Here is a 25,359-nt window from a genome sequence, read left to right as displayed (position 1 = left end):
CAAAAATACATATGGACATAAAATTCCTTCTGGTTTCCTCTTGCTTACAGTATATAAAGCCTACAGAATATACATTTTTTTTTAAAAAAAAAAAGTTGACCCTTAATGCTAGAATTCTCAATCTCATAAATAAATTCTATTTAGGAAAATAGTTAAGAGGAAAATTAACAGCATACAAAATAAACTAGTAAGAATTTTATTTACCTTCCCAGTGTATGTAGTATCTTCTAGAACTTGGCACTGCAAAGTTTTTATGAAATGCAAATGCATTCAGAACAATTTTACATGATTTTTTTAAAAAAAATCTCTGTAACAAATACCCTGAGAGCAACTGCCTCAGTACAGCAGATTAAAGAGAAAAGAAATGCAAGAATTTGATTGTATCAGGAGTTCATTATACATAGAGGACATTTTCTGTAGTTGGGCCATGCAAATACTTTTATTTGCACAAATATTTACATATATTATTCTCTATGAACTTGTGTTTTGCAGCGTTTCGTACTTTTAGGCAGGACTCTTGTGCAAGGGAAGTAGACAAGTAATGACGTGGTGAGTAATACCATACATAATTGCTAGTTGTAAAATTTATGTGGTGTTTGTTTGAAGTGAATGGAATGCCTTGTATTCTGCATAAGAAGCCAGTATACTCTTTCCTAAAAAAATGAATACTTAGGCAGAATTCTCAGTTGTTTAGATTTGAAGTTGGTATGGAAAGTGAAGTATTATAAAGTGGCTATAGGTAACTGCTACCATGATTGTACATGGTACAAATCCAACAAAAAAGATACACATCATTCATTTCAATGAGGCCCAAAAAGAAGCTACAGGACTCTACTGAAATGAATGGCATTAGTGCAACATGACTTTCTGGCATGTTCTTTCCATTGGTTTGCAACCAGTGATTGCAGCTGTAGAAGCCCAACTCTCTAAAAAGCAAGTATGTATGAAGTGTGCAACTGGGGGTTATATACAGTGTTCAATATATGTGTGCACACACGTGTGCGCATGAACACACAATATATTGAGGTAATGAATGGGAACAGGGTAAATTAAACTGTATTAAATTAAATTAAACTGTAACATGCAGCTTCAGATCAAGGTGGCTCTTTAGTATTTATGTATCTAGTATCTCCTGTTTTCAGCCCATAATGTATATGTTAAAATTTACCTCCTTTTTAAGTCTCTTCTCAGTAGCCAACAGCATGTGGATTTTTCCTTTTGGATAAGGCGTGTTCATATTCAAAGCATTGAAAGGTGGGTTTTTTTGAAATGGGTGGAAAAGGGCATCACACACTGAGAAACATACTAAGGTTTATAAAGGGTTTTTCCCAATGTTCTGCAACATGCATACCAATGCCATAGAAGCAGAGAAAAGGGTAACGGCTGCAGATGCAGATTCCAGAGACAATATATAATTTGACTGAGGGTATTGGCTTCAAGCTCTATGTTGAACAAAAAGATTCCTGCATTGCAGGGGGGTTGGATCAGGCATCCCCGAACTGCGGCCCTCCAGATGTTTTGGTCTACAACTCCCATGAACCCTAGCTAACAGGACCAGTGGTCAGGGAAGATGGAATTGCAGTCCAAAACATCTGGAGGGACGAAGTTTGGGGATGCCTGGACTAGATGATCCTTGTGGTCCCTTCCAACTCTACAATTCTATGTGTGTGCATATATGAAGGTTGTGTTTGCGCATCAGTATGTTTTAGTCTGAATGGGTAACTAAAGCTCTTCCCCTAACATTGGAAGGAGTAACCCAGGGGTCCCCAGACTTACCGTGCAGTGGGCTGGTGCCCGCCGCGCGGCGGGCCGGAGGGCGGGGGAGTGTGCGCCCGTGCGCACACGCACACGGGCGGGAAAAAATCGCTTGTGTGCATGCGTATGGGCCTCCCCCGACCCAGAAGTGCATCGGAAATGATCTCTTCTGGGTCGGGAGAGGCCCATACGCATGCGCACAAAGGATTTTCGGCGATTTTTTGCCGATTTCTAAGATCGTCGCCGCGCCACGCGCCGTAAGAGCAGGTGGCGGCAGCGGGCGGCGGGGGTCGTCGCGGGCCGGATTGGGAGGCCGATTGGGCCACATCCAGCCCGGGGGCCGTAGTTTGGGGACCCCTGGAGTAACCGATCATGAACCCTGGCATTACATCCAAGCACATTGAGTGTTGGATTTGCCTTCCCAGGATTGCTGGCATGAGCTTAACACTTACTGGGGATCACTGGTGCTAGAGAGGATGAGCAATCTGTGTAATCACAGTACACAATTAACTATGATTTATTATGTGCAAGCTGGGCCATTTTTATGTTGCATTAGATAATACACACCCTTGTTTCAAATTATGCTTGAAAGTGCACCAGGCCTTGTCCTCTACAATCTCAAAAATCTGTTTACTGGCGGAACATTTCCAGTTGCTGGGAGTTTGGCTTCAACTCCTGGTTTAACTCTTTGCTTCTCCAACAAATGAAACTTCCCTAAACTTTGCAAAATAGTAATTGCATAATTTATGTCACATTATTCAGCTTTTTTAAAGTGCAGAATCTGGATTGAATAGAGAGCTTTACTCTGGAAATGAACATGTACTGAAGTTTAATCACTGTAAAAATCATTGGTAAATGTCATCAACTAGGAGATGACCTACACCCAAAGAAACCAATCTGATAAATTGCTTCTTTTGGGACTGCAAAGGTAAATCTCAGTATTAGTCTTAGTTGCATCACCAACCTCCGTTTGATAAAAGGTGCATAAGACATAGGGGTTAATAACTGTAGCCAAGGTTCCTTAAATACAGTGGTGCCTTGCAAGACGAATTTAATTCGTTCCGCGAGTCAATTCGTTTTGCGAAAAATTCGTCTTGCAGGGCATTCGTCTTGCGCGGTACCACTGTACTGTGCATTACTAAATGATGCTTGAAGGAACATGATACACCAAGTCCCGAATGTATGAAGTGGTATGTAAAGTTAAGTATGGAATGTGTTAGTTTTTGCTGGTCCAAAGTTTTAGCTTCCAAGCTAGGTTTGCAGTTTGGATGCAGAGGTTTTGGTGGTTTAGGATGATTTATGCAAATTGTCTTGTTGCTGCCCTTTAACCAAAGTTAAGGAAAACAGCCTGTGAATGAGCTACCATCTTGGAACATTTTCACCATGGAGTCTAGATTAGAACCCATTCATCTGGCTCATGAGAAGAGGCTGGCTGTTGCCTCATCTGGCTTTAGTGCCATTAGCATGTGTGGGCAGGCAGCAAAGTTCCTATTTATGTTGAAGTGCTTCTGTTGGCTGCAGATCTTGAAATTTCTCTTCCACACCTGATGAAATTGTTGGTGATCTCTCTACCTATATAATCTGATGCTTCCCTAATTAGCAAAGCCAATTCTATTTTGCATTTTAGTTAAAGGCATTTAAAATCTCTGGCACTTACAGATTAGCTGTAACACTCTTGTTTTTAACAGACAGAATTAATATATTGAATATATTTATAGACCTTGTGTTCCTCAATTTCTCAATCTAAATTTATACAAAAATGTCTCTATTTTCAGAACTTTACCATTTTTCTTAAGAAAAATGCTGTTAAAAACAGTTTCTAATAGAACTTGGGAGTTTCGGCCTCTCTAACCTCTGTCAGTTTGTTAGTCTTGGATACACAGGGTGGAAGTACCCAGGTGGGCAAAAATGTAAATATTACAAATAACTTTATTAAATATAATTATTACAAATAACTGTATTTGCATGGCACTGGTTCAATATTCTTTTACATCTGAATCTTCTTTAGCTACTTAGTCCCTAAGTTATAACTTGCTTATAACTTAGCAGATGAGTCTGAGTTTAAAGGGGGATTCATACTGGGGGCATTACAATGTTATGAAAAGAATTCCTTGCCAAAGGAATCCATTTGTTCTTGCCGATTCTTGAATAAGAAAATGATTTAAATCATTTTCTTATTCAACAGAAATTATTCTTGCTGTCCAATTTTAGGCACAATAGAAGTCTTGCTAGGCTTTAAGATTTGGCCTGCATTGCTCTGCAATATCCTATACTTCCCTTGGCTCAAATATCCCACTTAACTATTGTGCTTTACAAGCCTCTTAGGTATAAATACTGCTGAAGTTAATAATACTTTACTGTGGGCAGAAAAGTTGTTTCCATTGGGATTTAAGTGATCTGAATTGCATCCCTAGTTACTACAGTCTATACTGCATTTCTTTGAGAAATTGTTTGCTATCTTATGCTGAGTGAACTGAATCTGAACCTTTTAGCACAATAGCCTCAGTTCATTTTGAAATATGTAGGACACATTTTCTTGCTCCACTCAAGATTATAAATGCTATAGAGCATTAAAAGTATTTTTCTTCACAGATGGTGACTTTAAACCTTATTCCTTTCAGCCTAGTGTTAACAACCAGCTGTATATTTTGTGCTATCAGTTAAATATCTCATTCTAAAAGGCAGCGAGCAATCTTCATATTGGGTACTCTCCATTTGCACATACAATTCTATCCAGAAATACTGCACATTCTAGTGATTTGTCAGCAATCACGGCTGAAAATCAAGAGTTACTGTTGGTAAGTGACCCTTTTGTCATACAGAGCTTTTCCCTTTAATGTCCATCTTGATGCTAACTTCAGACTGCTTGTTCAGTTGCTCTTCTGTAAAGGTGATGTAAGAATACACCAGGCTTCCAGCAATACTGCAAGACACAGATTTTTTAGGTGAAAAATACAGCTTGAACGCAGTTCTCTTGAGTTATACAAAGTAAACTCAATTCGTATTTTATATTTTACTAGACACTATAGACACAACTGGACCTAATGGTCAGGGGTCCCTTTACCGACAAGTAGAAAATGTTAGCAGCCCAGTTAATCATTAGTAAAAGGTAAAGGGACCCCTGACCATTAGGTCCAGTCGCGGACGACTCTGGGGTTGTGGCGCTCATCTCGCTTTAGTGGCTGAGAGAGCTAGCATACAGCCAGCATAACTAAGCCACTTCTGGCAAACCAGAGCAGTGCACGGAAACGCCATTTACCTTCCCGCTGGAGCGGTACCTATTTAATCATTAGTACAGTGGTGCCTCGCTAGACGAATCCCCTGTAAGACGAATTTTCCGTATACGAATAGGTTTTGCAATCAGAGGTTGCCTCACAAGACGATGAGATTTTTTATGGCCACCGCTTCGTCTTGCGAAATGTGGTCATAAAAACCTCTGATTGCAAAACCTAGGGGCATTCGTCTAGCAAAGGGGAATGAGCTGCAGCACAGGAAGAAGGCAAAGGAAGATCAGCTGATAGGCGCTGACAGCTGGCACCGCCTCTCAGCTGATCTTCCTGTGCTGCAGTTCGTTCCCCTTTGTGTTTCGCTGGTCTCTGCCGGTGAGGGGCAACCGGCAGAGACCAGCGGAACACACAGGGCTGTAGCGCGGGAAGAAGGGGGGAGAGAAATGGAACTGATCCGTTCCCCCACTACCACGCCATGGACACTCGGGAGCATCGGACGGGGCTTTGGAGAAGCGCTGCGCCTCTCCGAAGCCCCGTCCAATGTTGGCTTTGTGCCAGGCGGCAGTGGGAGAAGGGGAGGAGCCACTTCTCCCGCCGCCACCGGCACACAGCTGCTTCCCTTGGCAGCCACCATCTGAAGCCAGGCAGCGGCTGCCGAGGGAAGCAAAACTGGCTTTGTACCAGGTGACGGCGGGAGAAGCAGAGGAACCGCTTCTCCCGCCGCCGCCCGGCACAAAGCGGTGGCTGCTGCCGAGGGAAGGCGGCTTTGGCTTGGCGGCGGGAAGAAGGGAGGAATTCCTCCCCTTCATCCCGCCACCGCCAAGCCAGTCAGCAGTGGGGGCTTTTTGCCGTTTGCGTTCCCCCAAGGGGGAAGCAAACGACGAAAAGCCACCTCCCGCGCCGCACTTCGGCTGGGGGACTGGCTGGGCGATAGCGGGAAGAAGGGGAGGAATTCCTCCCCTTCTTCCCACTGTCGCCCAGCCAGTCCCCAAGCCGAAGGCAGTGAGCTGCAGGGGCTGTTCGTCATTTGCCTCCCCCTTGGGGGAACGCAAACGACGAAAAGCCCCCGCTGCTGACTGCCTTCTCAGGGAAGGCAAGTGGGCAGGCTACGTGTCCCCCGCTTGCCTTCCCTGAGAAAGCCTCCAGGCGCTGCCGTCCCCTCAAATGTAAGTGGAATTGTAATTGACTTTCCACACTAGGGGGAAGTGTGGTGCTTTTTAAATGGGTATATTCACAATGGTCCATCATACCACTTAAAGCACCCCACATATTCAGTGCAACTTCTGTAGTGGGTGCTATTATACTGTAATCTCTGTGTTTGAGTACAAAAGCAGCACAGTCGTACCTTGGTTTTCAAATAGCTTACTTCTTGAATGTTTTGGCTCCCAAACACGGCAAACCCAGAAGTGACTGTTCTGGTTTGCGAACTATTTTTGGAAGCCGAACATCCAATGGGGCTTTGGTTTCCGAATGTTTTGGGGGTTGAACGGATTCTGTTCTGTATAAATAAAATGCTGCTGCAGTAGGGCTGTGTGATGTCAGGTTTTCAACATCGTGATGTATCAGCAGCTAAATACCATGATCTGCTGATATATCTCGAATATTTCTTCCTCCCCACAATAGGGGAAGCAGCAGCCAAGATACATTGCCCAGCCCTATGGTGAGCAAGCCCCGATGCCTTTCTAGCTGGCGTGCAAGCCAATTTTTTCCTCTAAACTGCAGTACAAAACTATATGCTTTTCTACACAGAAGTCCTATTGATTTCAATGGTGCTTAGTTCCAAGTATGTGGATATGAGATTACATTTATTGTATAACTGCCACTTATGAGCTCCCCAACAGTCTTGCACTTACCTGATATTTAGCCCTACAAAGTTTGTCCATGTGAAAATATAATCCCCTCCGAAGAACATTCCGATGTAGGTTATTAAAATATTCTGGGAAGGAAACAAAGAGGTTCAGGCAGTTTTCTGTTGCTTTTTCAACATTTGTGAGATGCTTACATGGGGGAAATGAACGAATTCCTATGCCCCACAAATAACCCAGAGATGCATTTTAAATAAAAAGGCACATTTTACTCATGTAAAAACACGCTGATTCCCGGATCCGGCCCCCGGGCCTTAGTTTGCCTACTACCCATGTGCTAGCAGAATATTCTACAGAAAGTAAATACAGTAATACCTCGCAAACCGAACGCGATGGGCGTTCGCAAAGCGTGCGCAAAGTGTGATTTTCGCGCGCGCGCAGCGAAAACACTTCTGGGGTTGCGCAGTTCGCAAACCGAGGTGGTCGTAACCCGAGGTACGACTGTAGGGGCTCTACAAAAGGTGGCACAAACTGCAAATGCCAGTGTTTGTATTCACACGTCATCTTTTAGTGTCTTCCCATAAACACCATTTCCCTCTTGCATACCCCAAGAGTACAGGCTCTTCTACATGTCTGATTTGAGGCAACAAAACATTTTCAAAGCTATCATTTACCCTTCCTTACTTCCCTATGATGCACCAAGACCAGTATGGCACAACAGATCCCAAACAACTAACATGGAGTATTAAAAATTATTTGCGTAGATGTGCAAGTCTGAAGAGCTTACCTTAATACAACCAACTATTGTAGTTGTAAGGGCAGAATTATACTGAGTACAAAGTACTGTGGAATACATCAAAATAAACCTACGGAGAAGAAAAATTGGGGGGGGGGGACAGAGTACATGTAAAATAGTACCAGGCTGGGCAGAAAGTAGCATACTGAACGATTTCTGGTGCCTGCTGGTTTCTGAGATTCAGGCAAAAAATGTTCAACTACAAATACCCAGATTGACGAATGAGTGAAGTGCCCTCATATGCCTTGAATCCACATGTACAGCACAGTAGCAGCATTCAGACTCTCAGCCCAGAGGGATATGCATAGTCTGCATATATTTTTTTCAGCTGGTGTGGCTAGCCTGTTACTGACCGAAACCAGCCATGCTCACTAATGCATAGTTGTAAGAATACAGTGTCTCTTAGGAGAAAAAAAAACTATCCTTACCCCATTACACATGACAGCGTAAACTGTATAAGGAAAAGTGTGTCTGACCAGCCTTTGTATTCCATTGCCTAGAAGCAAAACAAATACAATATTCTTAGCAGAAAAGCTAAAATTGCAGAAGTGCTGACCCAACACTGGCTTCCGGTTTGCTGTGGGACAGAACATGGCATGAGCTCAGAAGGGCTCAATCGCAGGCGGGAGACGAGAAGGCTACATGTCCCCCAAACCCCCAAGAGGGAGTCCTGGGGTCAGCATAGAAGCAGCGGGTCAAAGAGGTGTTTCCCAGTCTATTTGAAAACGAAGAGAGGGAAAATTACTGTGGAATCTAGACTAGAAACATTTGGCACACAGACATATAAGCCTACCAGTTTATCAGTTTGCTACAAAAGAGGAAGTTGAGAAATGCACCAGCTCAAACCCAGCACAACCTTCAGATTTCCAAAGACAACCTGCAACGTACTGCACAAACTGTACCCATGCTTAAACTAAATGCCACAACACTCAGCTGCTGGAATTTAGAAATCTACAGCAAAGCGTAGTGCTAGAAGCAGGTCAGATCACTCCAGTATGTTCCCATCTCCAAACTGACCTATTCCTCTAAGTATACAATTATCTATAATAATGTACATGAAAGCTTACAAAGACAGTGATCATTACAAATAATATTACTGGCAGGATCACAAGTGCACAGCCAAATGACAACCAGTAGCGTCTGAACAATCCAGCAATAGCTAAAATCCTGGGTAAGTTCTACATCACTTTGCGGTCTATGTACACACAAATATTTGGCACCCATACAGGTCCCCTGTCAATAAAGGCTTGGTTGTGTCCCCAAGGTCAGACCTATTTTTAATGTAAAACTGTTTTCAGTCATCAGCTATTTGATATACCTTAGAGAATTGACATCAAGAACAGCAAAAAGTATTAAAAGCAAGAGATAACAGCCCTAAAGTATATTTCAAAAGGTCCAACTAAAATGTGTAGTACAGTGGTGCCTCGCTTAATGAGTGCCCTGCTTAACGAAATTTCCGCTTAATGAGTGCCCTGCTTAACGAAATTTCCGCTTAATGAAAGGATTTTTCGAGCGGAGGTTGCCTCGCTAGACGAATTCGTTTTACGAAAAATTCGTCTAACGAATCGCGGTTTCCCATAGGAATGCATTGAAATTCAATTAATGCGTTCCTATGGGCAAAAAAATCCAAAATTTTTTGATGCATTCCTATGGGATTCGCTAGACAAATTTTTCGTTATAAGAAAAGACCCGTGGAACGAATTAAATCCGTCTAGCGAGGCACCACTGTAAAATCAATTAAAGAGTATCCTTGTGGCACCCTTTCCCAACATTCTCAGAGCTTGCTAAAATCAGAGGAGAAAAGCAACAGCAGGAATGAGAGACAACCTTGCTTGACCCATGACCACATACGAGATAAGCAGATTCTTTGTAGGAAAACAGTCGGTAATAATTCTGTAGAACCTCTCCCTTTTGACATGACTTTCTTTCTTTCTTATATGCACTGTCTTTGGCTGTAGCAACCAAACCAAGGCACAGGGTCTTTATATGAAATAGCTGTGTGTTATGATCAAGCAACATAACTTATTGCTGGGTCCTGCTGGTGTAAATAATGTGTCATAGATTTACTTTTTCAGTGCTTTAATAGCTGGATGATAAATTTACTCACAAGTGCTCTATGGCTGAAACTAGACTGAGATTTTAAAGGAACTATACTACCAAGTGTTGGAGCAAATTCTCTTGCCTCTTATTTAACTTTATCAAGTTTAGCAAGCTGGATTAAGAGGAGATGGTGCCACAGCCACAGCCTTAAAAATATGTATCTACGACAAAGTCAATGATTTCCCAGCACTGAATGTTGAGCTTCCTGGATGTTTAACAGAGCAGACTTTGTTCACCTTAACTGCCAAGAGCTTGCCAGGGGAGAAGAAAGTTTATTCAAAAATTAGTAGCTTAAGATATTTACACATACTGTGAATGCAAACTGCAGAGTCTAGAATAGTGCTGGTATTCTCCTCCTCCCTTAATTGGTGCATATATTTCTAAATGAATACTTTCCCCCCCTCCCACAAATATATAAACACTGAGATGCTATTTTCTATCTCAAGAGGAGATTCTTAAAATGCAATGTGAGGAGGATTCCAGGAGAGAGGGAGGCAGGCAAAGACCGCATTGGAGCCTCCTCCAGCTGCACTCTCCCCTTCCCACTGTCATCAGCCATCCAGAGAAAACAATTCCAGGTGAGAGGGATGCAGGTAAACAGGACATGTTCCCGCTGGATTGTTTCCTTCCCATCAACTCTCCAGTGGGAAGGATCCTGATGGTCATGTGTGTCTTTTGATATTGTTGTGCTTTCTCCCCCACCCCCAAATATAGCAACTTAGTGGGGGGGTTTTTTATAAGCCACCTGGAAGGATTTGAAAGGTGGGATATAAATAACTGTAATTATTCAGTCCACTCTTTAGCTGTGACCAATGCAAGTGTTTAGTATCAAATACTGTATCCATGGTTGTTTATAGCAGGGATGGGGAAACTGGCCTACTGGATATTGCTGAACTAATGGTTCCTATCAGAAACTGTATGGATATTAGTTAATCAAGCATACATCTTGGTCAAGCTAAGTCAAGAAGTCTCTCCCAAAAGGCACCTGTGGATCTGGAAGTTCAACACCTTCCGCCCCCGTTAACACATGGGAAAAATATGGGAACCAGTTCTCTACAAATTACCTTGTTTCACAAAACCCTGTGGTTCTCTTGATGATAGACCTGTTCATATTTCAGCTACATATATTCTGATATACACAACATAGGTGTTCTGGGTTTACTCCAATTTTTCCCTCACAATGATGTGAAGAATTCCTTAGAGGCATGCTGTGACATATTTGCTAGAAATTTAAAGAAGTAAATAGGTCACGGTAACACAGTGTTGTGCCCAAAGCACTGTTTAGTCATCGTTTTGTTGGAGGAGTTTCAGCTCTGGCAGCCTGAGGATGCAGGCAGAGCATCTCACGTGTCTTCTTATCACTTGGGTTGGCTGCCTGGGTCCCAAGGCAATAAATGCCTTCTTGGGAGAGGAAATGGCCCTGTCTGTCCTGAAAATGGCAATTAAAAGGCCACTCCTAAAGAAGGCCTCTCTAGACAACAAGGACTGTAGTAATTATTGGTCAATAATGAAGATTCACTTCTCAGGCAAATTGCTGGAGTGGGTGACTCCTGGGTAGCTGCAGGCATTTTTGGCTGAAACTCCACTTCTGTGGCTTCAGGCACAGAAACTGCCTTAGTGGAGTAACCTATGCCAGGAGGACAAGGAAGAGCTCCACAGATGCTGCAACCGACTGCACCATGGACCTTGCAGAGCACAGACTGCGCAGCCACAGGATCTGCAAATATTGTTGCCCCAACTGCTCACACACATTACAGAAGTTGTGTAAATGCTAGGCACTGCCACTGCAATTCCTGCATCGACTCTTAACACTGCTGCGGATTATTTAGTGGTCACTGCTACAGACATGCTACCAATTAGCTTGTGCCGGAGCAAGGAAAATGGCAATGGCAGTTAACTTAGCAGGACCATAGTATTGGCTTCCCAGGGACAATTCACATATTAGCATCATCCCACCAAAACCAATGCCAATATAAGTGGGCCTTTCTCAATTGCTTCCTCTGTCTCAAGAGTTTTATAGGCATGTTTCCCTTCCACGTATACCATTGAAATTGTGTACTTTTTTTACCTGCAGTCATGACAAATGCCAAGATTTTTAAAATTGTTCTGAATTAAAACTGAACAGTAACATAAGACATCCTAGTACACAACACCATGAACTTTTTAAAAAAAAAAAAGCCCACAAAGCTGTATTTCAAAATTACTGACATATGGACACAAGCAATATAGTTTTCAATTAGAGCTGGTATTCTGGAATAAAAACCGAAGGCTTACCCTTTGCGCATCTCCTGTAAAATAGGCAATGGCCAAGGTAGGGAGAATCATAAACAGTGCATTGTAATATAGAAGGCCGTATTTTCCCAGCTCCTGGAAATGAAAAAAAAAAGTTATGTACTTATTTTGGCTGAATGATAAATCCGTACACAGAGAAGTACACAAAACGAGACCTCATCCGTCATCTCCTACAAGCATCATAAATGAAGCATCCTGTCTGAATCTTTGAGACACAAATCAGCTTCATGTTTCCCCATGGTGCAAATCAGCAATGATAGAAAACAAGTTTTGCCAGCTATATTATTTATATTTCTTAAAGATAACATCTACTTTAAATCAAAAGTATATGAAATGATTTTTTTAAAAAAACTCAAATAGCTATTAAAACATATATATTTTACTATTTACCCTACCTATCGATGGATATAAAAGAGAGACCATAAACATAAATATGATTTTTATACAAACCCCCCCCCCAAAAAAATCATTGGCTTGGTACAGCTGCAATACTTACACTCTGTGAAACATAGTAAGTTGAGAGCCTGCCTTGGGAATGTATATTGTTCTTCACCACCTGCCTCCTCTCTAGAGCAAGTTGCCACCCACCCTTTAAATGCAGAGCTTGAAACTACTGGGGTTATTAAGGCCTTAACCACAGATAGCACTGATGCAAACACACTGCTTCATTGTGATTTAGGGTGAAGGAACAAACATTCCCAAGTCTGGCTCTTGATTTACTAACTGTAGTTAAGAGGGAGCCAAGGCTGGCTTCTTGGTCGACTAGCCAAAGTTAAAAGGAGGGCAGTATTATATCTGTACTGATCCACAGACTTTTCCTTTTAACTAGTACATAATGTAGCTAACCTAAGAACTTTATCCTAAACATATCATATGTGTTACTGGGAGGCTGTCGTAACATTAATAAGCAATTGCATTTTTCATTACTTTACTGGTCAAACTATAGTTTCCATCTATCGGCACAGGAAGTTTCATGACATAATCATAAAATAAATACTTTTATCTCAGTACAAGTGAACCAGATTACATGCAATAACTTCAAGCCCCTTTGTAGCCAATGGGCAGTCTGATCATTTAATATTGGTGTGAAATAGTTTCATGCCCCAAGTGGCCATGGTGTCATAGAACACAGTATTAGAATGATTCTAGTTTTATGAGTATGCTATTTAACTCAGAAACAAATAGAACAAACCCCAACCACCAGCAGAAATTAAATGCCCTATTTGAATGGGTTTTAGTCCAATACAGTGTGTTTCTTATGGGTTTAATTCTAGCCTATGTTTACTTGTGCACGCTATCCTAAACACTTGCAAATTGTTAGAATATGTACATGGTGTTACAGATGTTTGTGCAGCAGCAGAGCAAAATGAAAAATAATAATGAAAGATTATTTTAACAATATATAGGACAGGACAGCAACACTGTTGAAAAATGAGTATCTCCCCCCCCCCCCGAAAGCAGTAACTCATTCATCCTTTACTGATCAATAAGGTGGAAAGCTGCTTTAAAATGAAGTAGCAAGATGAACCTACCTTAGAATCTAGTTTCTGTTTTACATATGCACCGTTTGCAGCTGTCAATACATCATTAATCAAGATAAACACATAGCCTTCCAGATCAAATGCCAGATCAGAACTAGGGGAAGAGAAGGTAATATTTAAAGTCAAAGAGAAAACATAATCATTACTGAACAACTGCAATCTGCAAGCAGAGAGGGATTCTGTACAAGGATCACATTTGCAGATTAGATCCCACAAGAGAATGCTGCACAAGGGAAGACCCTACTGCATCCAGTATATGCATGATCAGTCCTGCCATTTATGATGGCACTGATCACCCATCTACAGGTGTAGATGTCAGGATCCCCAAGGGTGTGCTCTATGGGGAGCTGGCTTCAGGCACCATTCCCGTTGGCAGACCAACTCTGTGTTACAAAGATGTCTGCAACACGACTCCGCAGTGTAGGAATCCCTTGTAGATGCCTGCAGTGCCTGGAGACAGACAGGTTGTGACCTGGAAGAATGACTGCTGGGAGGAGTGCAGAAAGAAGAAACTCCATGGTGCATCTGCAACAACACAGCTGGACACCTTCATCTTCCCCAGCTGCAACAAAACAGCTCTCTCCCGTATTGGTCTCCTTGGTGCAAAACTTTAGGGGCCACTTTAGACACTTCCAGGCACTTCTAGCTCTGCTTCAGAATTGCCTGCCAGGGAAACCTTCATATTCGACAAGAACTTCAAATTATTGTAGTCCATTAATTTATGCTTCAGAACAGGCATCCCCAAACTTCGGCCCTCCAGATGTTTTGGACTACAATTCCCATCTTCCCCGACCACTGGTCCTGTTAGCTAGGGATCATAGGAGTTGTAGGCCAAAACATCTGGAGGGCCGCAGTTTGGGGATGCCTGCTTCAGACAATCATATATTGCCTTAGCTCTTTTCTTCCAGGGCTTCAACTGAATTTCTATTCACCTTTCCAACAGCTAACCAGAATATTTTAAGAAGTTAGTTGAGGAACAAGCTCATTAAAAACTTAACATTCAAGCCACTTTTAATAATGATATACCGTACCTTGCAGCTACAAATGCACCAATTATCATTGCAAATACTGTCATCTGAATCCTCCAAGAAAATTTCTTCCTAAGAAGATAAAAATGGAAGAGCTTTCTCATTACTGCAGCTGGCGTTCTTGCAGTTCTTAAAACTGGTCCACAATAACCTCTCAAGAGAGCATGATGGAAACATTTAAGGAAAATGCCTAAAAGGCAGGGTTTTTCTGTTTACGTCAAACCCAATCGACGTCTGTGTTTGTGTATGTAGCTGGACGGAGGGAGGCACAAACATGTACCTAAGAGTTTCATTTATCTCTCCTCCTTCCACTCCAGTTTACAGCTGCCTTTAAGTACTCTCCTATGCAATTACTGTCACATAAGTAATTAGTGACCTGCAAAGAACAATCAAAAACAGTGGTCTACGATACAACGAAATTTAAGTATTCCTAGGGTTTCAAAGCATGAAAGAAAACACTAAGCCAATAGCAAAAATCATGGTTGACTGCTGAAGGTTGTAGAACTAAAGCAAAAACTTGTGATGTCGTGCCTCCCTCAGCATGGAGGAACAAGCTCCATCAGCCATGGCCCTGTGAGGTGCTGTGGCCAATGGAGCTTCATCTCAGCACCTGGCGTGCCGAGGAAAGAACAGGCTCTATTGCGACCAGCCCCATAAAGCTCCAGAATGAAGCTGCTGCTGCGGTTTCACCCTGGCGCCTTGCAGGGCCAGGCCAATAGAACTTGTTCCTCCCTCCACTTTTCAACATTGTGATGTATCACTAAACCACAATGTTTGGCTGGCGACACATTGCAATGTTGAAAAGCTGATTATTGCCCAGCCCCATCCTGCACCCATCCTCCCATTTTCCAAAGGAGAAGAGGGTTTTCTTGTAATGTTGAATTTTGGCACAAAGCTCAGCATGCTATAATGAATTTCCTTCTCTAAGTTCCCTTGTGCCGTGTTTCTCCGAAAATAAGACATCCCCTGAAAATAAGCCACCATGTGTTTTTTTGAGGAAAAATAAATATAAGATGGTGTCTTATTTTTGGAGAAACACGGTATGCAAAACGGACTTGAGAAAGGAGTCACTGGCATGCATTAAAAAGTCTAGCCTAAGCTTATAGACCCACGGCACTTGACGGTATTCTTCTAATTCATTTTTCATACGAAAATTTAGCAAAGAAAAGCAAGGAAGAACTATATGAATACCAAGAGTAACAAAACAAAACAAAACTCTCACTATCAGTTCATGTTACAGATACTGATACAGTACTGTAACCTGTTTCTTAAGTTAAACAGATAAATTATTATAAGCCCCCCCCCCCACACACACCGATGGCCAAATAGTCATCTATACAATATTTATGTCTATATGAAATATATTCAAATGTAGCCAGGGCAATGAGGTCTTCAAAACAATGGAAAACAGACTTTGGTCCTTCAGGGCTCCAAGTATGTCTCTTAGCAACCATAAGGGCTCACAAAATCCACTTTTGTTGTCCTGCTGTTAATCCTTGTACTGTACTACAAGAGTATAATTGAAAAATACATAAGCATCTGGCAGTATGAAGGATTTCACCAATGCAAAACTGATGCAGATAACAACTTCAGACCAAAAAGAAGACATCACTGGACAAAGCCCACATCATATGTGGGATTCTCAGCATTCTATCTCCAATACTGGAGATTGGTCAGTGCCTCTGTTGGTCAGTGCCTTCCTATACAAATGTGGAGTCCAATATGCTTGAAATATTGAGTCCAACACTCTAGAACAGGCATCCCCAAACTGCGGCCCTCCAGATGTTTTGGCCTACAACTCCCATGATCCCTAGCTAACACGACCAGTGGTTGGGGAAGATGGGAATTGTAGCCCAAAGCATCTGGAGGGCCGAAGTTTGGGGATGCCTGCTCTAATATGTTATTTTCCTTTGTTCAACCCTAAGAACTACAGTACAAAGGGTGCTTGACCTTGTGCAGGCTGCATGCCTACATAACCAAAGGGAAATATAATACCACTGCCATTGGCTGTATCCACCCGTGTGACACAACACATGAAGCAACACAGTACTGTACCATCTCACAACTCACTTGAGTAGAATTCCTTCTGCAAACATTGTAAACAGAATGGAAAACCGTCTCAGGACTGTAAACATTGGCAGGCTGTAAGAGAAATAATGTTTATGGACAGAGCTAACCATACAGATACTCCTACGCTTATACAGAGACATTTTAAATTTACTCCAGATAAATTTCAACATCAAAACACATGGTGTAGTGAATGAGAACAGATGTCCGGGGGGGGGGGGAGCCACAGGTGATAAAAGAAAAAGAGTGTTTCCAACATTTGTCAGAAGCAGGAAAAACTGGGGCTAGAAAATGTAATTCTTCAAAATTTAACAGTTTTGTTTTACACACAAGTGCAGCCCAACTGTATTAGCTATTTTGAAGCTTGGAAACTGTGCGCACAAAAGGTATTTATAAGCAGTACACACTCTCTTCCAGTTCATACCCTTGAAATGAGTTGGGATCTCAAGTTACAAGACCCTACATTCAAGGTTATATTTAGCCACCAGTCCAGGCTGGTTACTAAAGCAAGTACCTGCCCACATTTGCACTAAGATGCAGAGAGCAATCATTTGTTAAAAGGCTATTATATAATAATGTCTTTTTCAGCAGCTTCATAAGATCGACAAATTATGTGACAAGGAAATGCAAATTCCATTACCTTAATGTTACTACCCAACAGTAAATTTTATATACACAAATTGTTTTGTTTTCATCTCTATATACTTTGGTATACAGTCTTAACTGTACACATCTTGCCTAGCCAGGAAAACAGGTGGCATACAAGCGGTGGAGAGCAGAAAGGAGATGCCTGACATTACATGTGCTTAATTTGGAGACAGGTCCTATGGTGCGCCCTGTGGCTCTACACTCAAGTGCAGGCATCCCCAACCTTCGGCCCTCCAGATATTTTGGGCTACAATTCCCATCTTCCCCAACCACTGGTCCTGTTAGTTAGGGATCATGGGAGTTGTAGGCCAAAACATCTGGAGGGCTGCAGTTTGGGGATGCCTGCTCAAGTGCATAGGCTTGTATCCTAAGAACATGCTGTGTTTAAAATCTGCATGACAGCATCAGGAAAGGTCACCTGCAGCTTTCCAGCCAGCTGTGTGCAAATGACACAACTGTCTCTCCCTCTCTCTCCATTCCAATTGAATCCAGGGAAGTTCATGGAGGTTCTAAACCATTGTCGGGAAGCTAAAATAAGGGTGAGCAAATGGAAGCTTAATCCAGACACAACAAAAGGATTCAGGGTTAGCAGAACCACAGATCTGGAAATGGGGATACAATCTATTCTGAATGGGACAACATTGCCCTTGAAGAAGAAGGGTTCACAGGCTTGGGAGTGCTCCTGGACAAAGCCTTGCTCCAGGATGTAGCTGTGGCCAGGAGTACCTTTGTCCAGCTGGATCTAGCATGCACTAACGTTTCTGTAGCATACTCTACAGAATATAGTTACAGGTAGGTAGCCGTGTTGGTCTGAGTCGAAACAAAATTTAAAAATTCCTTCAGTAGCACCTTAAAGACCAACTAAGTTTTTATTTTGGTATGAGCTTTCGTGTGCATGCACACTTCTTCAGATACCTGAAGAAGTATCTGAAGAAGATACCTGAAGAAGTATCTGAAGAAGTGTGCATGCACACGAAAGCTCATACCAAAATAAAAACTTAGTTGGTCTTTAAGGTGCTACTGAAGGAATTTTTTAATTCTACAGAATATGTTTGTGGAGGGAGAGGGAGTTATTGGTGTGGGTTTTTTAATATGTATTTTGGATTTTAATCTTGTATTTTTATGTTGTGAATGGCCTTAAGATCTACGGATGAATATTATTATTACTATTATTATTATTATGCCAGCTAGAGAGGGTAGTAGGCCTTGGCATTTGATATTCCACAACTCTTGACAGATTGATGCAGTAACAAGAAACTTATCTCAATGTTTTCAGTGTTGCTTTTTAAAATACTGAATCAACAGGGCTCTATTGAAAAGCATCTTAAGACTACAATTCTATACCCACTCACCTGGGAGTTAGCCTCATTAAACTCAATACAACTCACCTGAGTAACTAAGGATGTGCTGGAAGAGAGCAGAAAACCAGCTGAAGCCCCGCCCCATCCCACCCTTTTTGGGTAATCTGGGTTGTTGTTGTTTTTAAAATGATTTACAGAGAATCTGAAAGAGCTAATTAAATGACTTGATGATTACTTATTATGTCCTTCTAAATTATTTTTTACCAAATATGCATAGCTGAATTATGTTATATATTAATGCCAATTGTTTTGTTATTTATAACTGCGACAAGACACCAGATATTAGAATTATGGTATACTGAAACATATAAATAAATTATAAACAAACAAATGTTCTACACAATTTTCATTCACTAAATCTGAAGTAATCAAAAAGCCCCTTCAAATTTAAGTACAGACCAACCAGAATTCAGATTACATTTTAATAAAAGCTCAATATTTTTTTAAAAAATAAAAGCTTAATAAAATCGTATCTTATTATCCATACTTCAATTTCTTTGTGCTGAACAGTCCTGTGATTTGGTTCCCGAAATACAGGAGAGGTAGTGGAAAAGTCTAGAAAGTTATAAGAGGGATAAAATAACATTCAATAAACAGGTAAAGTCAGTTGGCTGTGTAACCTTTCAAAACATTTGCAGTTTTCTTGTTGTTGCGTGTGTGTGTGTGTGTGTTTTGCAACTGGAACAGTTTTCACCAGCAGGCACACAACATAGCAAGCCTTAGGAAATGCACAATCATGCTTCAACTGTAGCATAAAAGCTTTTGCATATTAGGCTATTATGGTTTCGCATTCTGACTTACAACACCAGCAACACACATCCTTCCTTTTTTCCTCAAGACTATGTAGAGTTCTGGAAACACGAACATAACACCTTCTGTCACATCACGGACATTCAGTCTTCAAAGTTACACTGAGAGTGGGCATGGGAAGAGGAACACGCATAGACAGATGTATACACACAGCTAATGCTATGTTAAATAGGTCATTGATCCGTACATGTACAGCAGCGGCACACCAGGAATTCATGGTAAACCAGACTTGTATAAACTGATGTTCTTTTAAGCATGATGCTCCACATGGCGATGTTCCTTTTACATGCCCTATCATGCTTAAATCCAACCTCAGAAAGCATAATTTGGGGGACCTTCAGAAATAATATAAACATGGATAATAATAATAATAATAATAATAATAATAATATTATATTATTATTATTATTATTATTTATACCCCGCCCATCTGGCTGGGTTTCCGCAGCCACTCTGGGCGGCTTCCAACCGAATATTAAAAACAAAACAGCATCAAACATTAAAAACTTCCTTAAACAGGGCCGCATTCAGTTGTCTTTTAAAAGTAAAATAGTTGCTTATTGCCTTGACATCTGCTAGGAGGGCGTTCCACAAGGCGGGTGCCACTACCAAGAAGGCCCTCAGTCTGTTTCCCTGTAACCTCACTTCTCGCAATGAGGGAACCGCCAGAAGGCCCTCGGTGCTGGATCTCAGTGTCCCGGCTGAACGATGGGGGTGGAGACGCTCCTTCAGGTATACAGGACCGAGGCCGTTTAGGGCTTTAAAGGTCAGTACCAACACTTTGAATTGTGCTCATAAATGTACTGGGAGCCAGTGTAGATCTCTCAGGACTGGTGTTATGTGGTCCCGGCGGCCGCTCCCAGTCACCAGTCTAGCTGCCGCATTCTGGACATATATTCCGCAGGCAATTACTCTAAGAGGCAAGTCCCTTTGATTTAAACGACTCCCTTCCAAGTAAGCTGATACAGGTCTGGTGGGTGTAACTTTGGCCCTTGCCTGTGCAATGTTAGTGGATAATTTTTTCAGCTTGTGCAGCTCAAGGACGTGGACAGGATCTTTGGAATCTGTGCTGGATCCTTGCTCTTCCTGGTTCATTGAAAAGGCCAGCGAAGGACTGGCTTAGAAGGTGAAGGGAGTGGTCAATGCCCGTTTTATAGTGGCTACATTCCTCCTGGACTGGAGGAGGAGGAACAAGCTGAAAATTAATCCAGACAAGGCAGAGGAGCTCTTGGGGTCAGTCGGAAGGCAGAACAGGGAGTAGGGATTCAGCCTGTGCTGGATGGGGTAACACTCCCCCTGAAGACATAGGTTCATAGTCTGGGTGTGCTCCTGGACCCAACCCTGAGCACGGATGCCCACGTCACTGTGATTGCAAATTTTGCACCTGCACAATTAAAGCTATCACATTAGCGGCACCCGTTCCTTGAGATGTCTGATTTGGCAAGAGTAACGCATGACGTGGGCCTGCCTTTGAAAAGCGCTCTGAAACTTCAACTGGCTCCATGAGCTGCAGCCAGATTCTTGACCAGGGGCCATTTATAAGGAACATATGGCTCCCTTGCCACAACAACTCCAACTAGCTACCGGTCTCTTTCTAGGCACAAGGCAAAATGGTGGTTTTGACCTATGAACCCCTACACGGCTTACGTCCAGACTATTTGAAAAACAGTATTCCCTCATACAAACTTGCCTGGGTTCTGAGGGGGAGATGCTTCTCTCAGTTCCGAGACTCTCAAAGGTAGCGGGAGAGAGCCTTCTCAGTGGCTGCTCCCAGATTTTGCAACTCCCTCCCTAGAGAAGCTAGATTGACTCCTTCCTTGTTGTCTTCCCCTCTGCAAGTGTAGGGCTTTTGGGAACTGACTGTTTTTAATGAACGGGATAGTACTGTGCTGCTTTGATTGTAATGATTTGTGCATTTTTAATAGATTTAATTAATATTTAGTTGTTGTTTTTAATTATCTCCTCCCCCCCTATATTTTAGCTGTTCGTATTTTATCTGTAAGCTGCCTTGAGTCCCTGTCACGCAAAAAGGTGGGAAATAAATAAATAGCTTGCATAGGATTGTACCATGTGGCGTTCTTAACTGGGAATAAAACCCTTCAACTCTAGCAGAACATACTTATGAGGGCCAAATCAAACATTATACTAAATGCATGATGGGAAGGTAGTATTTGAGATGCACAGGGAATGAGAGTGGCTCCTCTCCCACAGCAAACAACAAGCAGCTCCAGGGTCTGTGTGGTTTTTTGAGGACTGCAGCACTACTAGAAAAGGTTCAGCCCTCTCCCTGTACATGGCTGCACTGACTCAATTCTCATCAACAAATTTAGCCGTGTTACCTTAACATCACATGAATCAGAAACCATTTCGGCATTTGTGCCAAATCGTTTTGTTTGCTTGTTTATCTGGCCTCTAAAGATTAGCATCTATAACTACATTTATCAGATTCTTTCACCCAAAGTAGGATAGCAACTCTGGAAAGTCATACTACAACAAGTCAGTTAGACCATACTGGAATCTGCCTTCTTTGCTGCAGTTTCACAGCTGCCCATAATTAATTAATCCTGTACAAAAGGAAAATAAAAATGCACTGGAATGACCTAACAGCACTTTTAAAACAGTTTTCTAATTTGTCATGAGCAGCAAGCAGTACTTGTATTGATGCATTTCGATGCCTTCCTTGAAAGTTGTTCTATCTACAGAATATACATACACCAGAACAATTTAGACCACTCTTCCCCATTATGGGCATGCACGACAAGAACTACACTTCTGCCAGTGGCTTTGTAAATGAGAGAAATATCATACCTTTCGAGGTATATTTCTGTCGAAGTCAGGAAACTTCACCACCCTGAGTGCCTTTCCCACCCAGAGGACAACCACCGTAGCCAACATCTGTGAAAGGAACAAGAGAGATCACTATTTTGCCTCTCCCTCTCCTGGCCCAATTAGAAATATCGTTATTCAAAATTTCCAACTAACCTGGCCTAGTCCCACACACAGCGAAGAAGGAAATCTGTAACAAACAGCAGACAAATTAAACAGTGGCAACCTTCAGCAAATCATACATAATGGAAAAAAGCTAGCCTTTGGCAGGAAAAGTGGCTTGTGGCTCACTCTCCTGCCTCAACTATAACAAATATATGGACCGGTAATAACCAAGAACTCGATGTATTTAAAAAATCAATTGCCTCCAGCAACCAACACCCTTGCATGCATAGTCCTAACACGCTGAACTGTATTTGCATAGCAGTTAGATGGCGGCATCAGTGGCTTCTTATAACGTGTCTGTTCTGGAAGTAAACACACGTATACACAAAGTGCACACAGTAGGAGGGACATTTTTTTAAAGAAACGCAGAAGGGAATGTTTAACGGCTCCAACGAACCCTTTAAAACTGGGTGCCACCAAGAAGCAAAGCTGAACCCCAACGTTCGCGTTATTGAAAATTATGGTGCTGCACAGTGCAAAGCTCGCTGAGTTCAATGGAGCCAACAGGCTGAACAGCTACAGAATCGCAGCCCTGTGCTCTCTAACCCAAATACTCCTTGCGTTTTGGGGGTGGAGGTTTGAGGGCGCCTGGCAACTTCTGAACAAGCCATCTTATCTACACGCGGCCTTCATAGATGTATCTGGGGGAGGGGAGCGGAGGCGTGCGCTGTGCCCACTGCAAATGCCCGTGCCTGGAAGTTGGGAAGAGCGAGAGAGAGACACCACCACCGCCCCACGCTATTGAACATGGAGGCTTGTGGAGCGTTCCTCCTCCGAAAGCAACTTGGGAGCTGGCTCTGCAGAAGCAACAGCAGCAGCCACAAAGCCGAGTCCTCGCGGCCGCCTGCAGGTCAGCGCCCACGCCGGCCTGCTCCACCTCCTTTCTCCGCGCAAGTTAATCTGCAACCCGGCCGGCGCACTTGGTTGGCGCCGGCGGCGGCGAACTTTGCCCGGAGCTCTCGCACCCGCCTCACTTACCCGTAGCTGGTGAGGACGCTCTTGTTGACCACGACGATGAGGAAGGAGCTGAAGCCGTAGAAGGCAGCCGCCAGAAGCTTGAGGCAGACGGTGAGGCTGGGCGCCGCCGCCATGCCCAGCTCATCATCTCCGCGAGCTGCTGCTGCTTCGGCGGCGGCGGCGGGGGCTTCTCCCTTCACGCCAGAAGCCTGACGTCTGCGCGCGGCCGCCGACATGGTTGCAAGCTGAACGTCAGACGGGGCGGAGCCGGCCGCGAGCCAGGAGAGGCTGGGCCCAAGGCGGGCTGCCCGCCGGCTTGCAAGGAGGGCGCAGCAGGAGGAGGAGGAGCGCGCAAAGCCGTGACGCGCCAGGGGCGCAGCGGGGCTCTGTTCCTTGGCTAGGGCGCCCCGGCCTGTTATTCTTCTGAGCGGCAAGGGGGTCTTTCTCTCCCAGCCCCGAAAGAGTAGGGTGCGTCCTAAGTCCTCCTGCGCGCCCAAATCGCTCCCCTGCCCGCGAAAGGGCGGCGTCGCTTCAGCCAAGCCGCCGCGTTGGAAACTGTTCTAAGACACACAGCAAGCGAGGCAGGCGACAGAATTTTCCCCGAGCGCGCACAAGATGCCCTTATTTACTAGCCACAGCGCAGAGCTAACGCCACCACATGGGAAGCCCAGGTGGCTGCTACGTCTGGTAATAAGGTGGGGGCGGCAGGTTAGCAGGAAAACTACAGTCTCTTGTGTTTATAATCACGTGTTGATAATGGATCACGTGCAACTCCGCTAACACGCTTGCTGGCCACGTCTGTCGGGGCGTGAGAAGAGGCCCTTTGCGCAAACTTACACTGTATAGGTTCATGGAGCTCCATTCTGCGCTTAACCTACCTAACCGCGCCGCATGGGGGGCAGCCCCCCAATCAAATAAATAAAAACGCCCTCCCACCAGATGTCAAAGAGAAAAGTCTTTTAGAAGACATCTGAAGGCAGCCCTGTTTAGGGAAGCTTTTAATGTTTAATAGATTTTTGAATTTTAATATTCTGTTGGAAGCCGCCCAGAGTGGCTGGGGAAACCCAGCCAGATGAGCGGGGTATAAATTTATTATTATTATTATTATTATTATTATTATTATTATTATTATTATTAAAATACCAAACTAACTGACCAATTGTGGTGTAGATAACTCTGTTCTGGGAGCCCCCAAATATAAAGTCTGCCTCCCCCCAAATCCTGGCTATGCCCATGCCGCAGCCCCCATATGATTGCGTTATAAAGGATGCAACTATAAGGTACATGGAAGACTAGCTTAGCAGCAGTTAATACAACAGTTGTAAAAGTTCTTTCATTTTACATACTGTATAAGGAGCCACAGGCGCTTCCTTAAGTATATAGGTGGTTCATATTATGTGGTTAGCATAATGCAGGATTGAAGAGGTATAGCTATTACTTCACCAATTTCCATGACATGACTGCTATAGTGGTAATTATTCCCATATGCACTCACTAGAATTGCTTTATCTTTTCAGAGCTCAGGGACCGCTGTAGATTGGCGGGGGTTGCAAGCGTATTCTGCAACGTCATTGATGCAATGATAATGCGTTCATGTTGGATTTGTGCTGCTGAACCATTCGCACACTGTTCCACTTTGCTAGTTGTTCTGCTATACTTTCCCCAAAATAACATGTTATTGCTATCTGGAGGGACACTCTTATGCTGTAGTGCAACAAAAAGAACTTCAACAGTAGAACAGACTCCCTTGGGCCCAGCTCAGTTGTTTAGACTGTGGTGCTGATTACGCCAAGGTTGTGGGTTCAATTCCCATACAGGCCACTTGCATATTCCAAGCATTGCAGGGGGTTGGACTAGATGACACTCAGGATCCCTTCCAACTCTATGCTTCTATGGAAGGGGGTGGACTCTCCTCCATTGGAGGTTTTGAAGCAGAGGTTGGATGGCCCTCTCTCAGGGATTCTTCAGCTATGATTCCTGC

The 25,359-nt window shown here is 43.1% G+C and overlaps 1 protein-coding gene across 1 annotated transcript; it reads right to left on the bottom strand.

Moving 5' to 3' along the window:
• Nucleotides 1-87: 87 nt before the first annotated feature.
• Nucleotides 88-23,620, bottom strand: SLC35D1 (solute carrier family 35 member D1). Its single transcript, XM_035121364.2, has 12 exons — nt 23,400-23,620; nt 22,413-22,446; nt 22,239-22,325; nt 19,108-19,175; nt 16,615-16,686; nt 14,548-14,616; nt 13,508-13,610; nt 11,958-12,050; nt 8,012-8,079; nt 7,575-7,653; nt 6,836-6,918; nt 88-4,678 (listed from the first exon to the last, which is right to left on the bottom strand). Exons 1-12 carry the CDS (start codon nt 23,612-23,614, stop codon nt 4,570-4,572), a joined length of 1,080 nt encoding a protein of 359 aa, XP_034977255.2. The 5' UTR covers nt 23,615-23,620; the 3' UTR covers nt 88-4,569.
• Nucleotides 23,621-25,359: the final 1,739 nt, after the last annotated feature.

Source organism: Zootoca vivipara, chromosome 7 (genome assembly GCF_963506605.1).
Source record: "Zootoca vivipara chromosome 7, rZooViv1.1, whole genome shotgun sequence".
In the NCBI taxonomy this organism is placed as follows: Eukaryota; Metazoa; Chordata; class Lepidosauria; order Squamata; family Lacertidae; genus Zootoca; species Zootoca vivipara.
This window is presented reverse-complemented; position numbering and strand designations above follow the sequence as displayed.